This window comes from Sinocyclocheilus grahami, unplaced genomic scaffold, assembly GCF_001515645.1.
Source record: "Sinocyclocheilus grahami isolate Dianchi unplaced genomic scaffold, SAMN03320097.WGS_v1.1 scaffold1.1, whole genome shotgun sequence".
Taxonomy (NCBI): domain Eukaryota; kingdom Metazoa; phylum Chordata; class Actinopteri; order Cypriniformes; family Cyprinidae; genus Sinocyclocheilus; species Sinocyclocheilus grahami.
Window position 1 is genome coordinate 2,404,917 of NW_015505180.1, and position 2,291 is coordinate 2,407,207.

The 2,291-nt window shown below is 36.7% G+C and overlaps 1 protein-coding gene across 1 annotated transcript in view; it reads left to right on the plus strand.

Annotated features, from left to right (window-relative positions):
• LOC107591707 (piggyBac transposable element-derived protein 3-like) overlaps window positions 1-1,781 on the plus strand; it is a 4,636-nt gene extending 2,855 nt beyond the window's left edge. The window contains exon 3 of the mRNA XM_016280974.1: window positions 1,069-1,781. Coding sequence (XP_016136460.1) covers window positions 1,069-1,781 — 713 coding nt within the window. The remainder of the gene's footprint in view (window positions 1-1,068) is intronic.
• The last annotated feature ends 510 nt before the right edge of the window (window positions 1,782-2,291 follow it).

Sequence of the window (2,291 nt, forward strand, 5' to 3'; positions counted from 1 at the left end):
CAGTATTTGGTTTTACCTTCAGATTGTCATATCTTTAAATCAGTTTAATCCTTACATAATTTGACATGAGCTAGTACTTATTATTTCTACAATAGCCATTGTATCCGAGTCTTTTTGGAATAACATAAAATAGCTATAGCTACAGCTTTCTAGATGGGTAGTTAGCTATAAACATTCAATTTTCTGTTCAGTAATCTGACAAATATAACATGTTTATGAGTTTGCAATTAAAAGGATGGATGGACATTTGTCCATATTTTATTTAGCACAGTAAAATTACCTCATCATTCACACTGAAATATTTTGTCTCTTGTTATATCTAGTTTCATAGTTGTGTGTTATTTAATGTATCATACACAATACACAAAATTAGTATTAGTACCATTTTTCTTATCAATTTATATGAAATCTCAATGTTTCTATGTTGGCAAAACAGTTTATCAGTATGACCATTTATTTTTATTTTTATGGATAGCTGTACCTGAGGCACTGAATAATCAAGCCACAGTTTTTCATTTTTGTGTATAGTAATGTTTATTATGTGCCATGTCTTTCAGGCATAATGGACTGTCGATCATTTTATGGACGCCCCAGACCTACATCCACGGCCTACAGCAGTATTTCACTTTTACCTGCATGTCAAAGTTCCTGTTGGTGCAAATGGTCAGGCGTCGCAACAACACTTCCACCCATACAGTGTATGTATTTGATATTTTATTCTAATGTTATTTTTTACATTAGATGCATTTTAATATTTTTTATTATAATATATCTCCAGAGTTAGCTAATGAGAATGGTTCCATTGTTTGAACAACAAAAAAACAGTGATTTGTTACACATTACATATCATATCTATACACCATATCAGTAATTTGTTATTTTATATTACATTGGCTAGTTGTCTTTTAGAGACATCATTTACTCGCAATGTAGAGGGTTGAGCATGCATACACGTTTTTCTCTTCTGATGCAGATATACTGTACACAATCTTGTTTTTAATAGAAAACTGTATTAGTGTTATTAGAATATATACTCACACACAAAATTCTCATTTCCATTTCTTTCAGGTGGTGCAACATTGATGAGCGACAAGGAGATGGTGAAGCAAGGCCGAGGTGTTGTTGATTTCTGTTCATCAGAGGGAGTCGTTGCAGTGAAGTGGTTCGACAACAAGTGTGTCACCCTGCTGAGCAGCGCATGTGGGGTGGAGCCGCTGTCTTCAGTGAAAAGATACAAAAAGGAGGTGCAACAGAAGGTTGACGTCCCCTGCCCATCCATCGTCCTGGCATACAATCAAGCCATGGGAGGCATCGATCTCTCCAATATGCTTGTGCACCTCTACAAAACGCCAATGAAGGCACGGCGCTGGTACCTCCCATTGTTTGGGTACATCATTGACGTGAGCATTGTGAATGCATGGCTTATCTACAAGCGGGACTGCAACCTTCTCAAAGAGAAACCGATGCCCTTGAAGAAGTTCCGTTTGTCGGTGGCAGCCACGTTGAAGGGAGCCAACAAGGTACCAACCAGGGTTGGCCGGCCCCCAAGTGCAAAGCACAAGCCGCAAGTCCGTCGCCCTAACCCTCGAGTTCTCCATCCCAGCCTGGAGGTCCGCTATGATGGCATTGGACACTGGCCCACATTTGGCACTTTGGCACTCAGGTGCAACTTGTGCATAGGTGGAGTGTCGCGTTGGCAATGTTCCAAATGTGGAGATGGGAAGTTGTTCCTTTGTTCCTTTGTTAAAAACCAGTGCTTTGTTGCATATCACCAGAGTTGAATGTATTGACAAAAGCATTGGGACAACTGACCATTACACCAACAGGGACTTAGCCTTCCAAGAAGAGTGGAAGCGGTTATAGATGCAAAGGGGGGACCAACTTAGTGTTAATGTCATTAAAGTTCCTGTTGGTGCAAATGGTCAGGCGTCCCAACACTTCCACCCATACAGTGTATGTATTTGATATTTTATTCTAATGTTATTATTTTTTACATTAGATGCATTTTAATATTTTTTATTATAATCTATCTCCAGAGTTAGCTAATGAGAATGGTTCCATTGTTTGAACAACAAAAAACAGTGATTTGTTACATATTACATATCATATCTATACACCATATCAGTAATTTATTTTATATTACATTGGCTAGTTGTCTTTTATCATACATTTTATATAGATTATCACTAAATTTGTTATTTATTGTGTGAATTATTTATAATATAATAATTATTTATTATGTTTGTATTTATTATCATTTATTTTGTTGTATTTATTTACTAAATTGTATT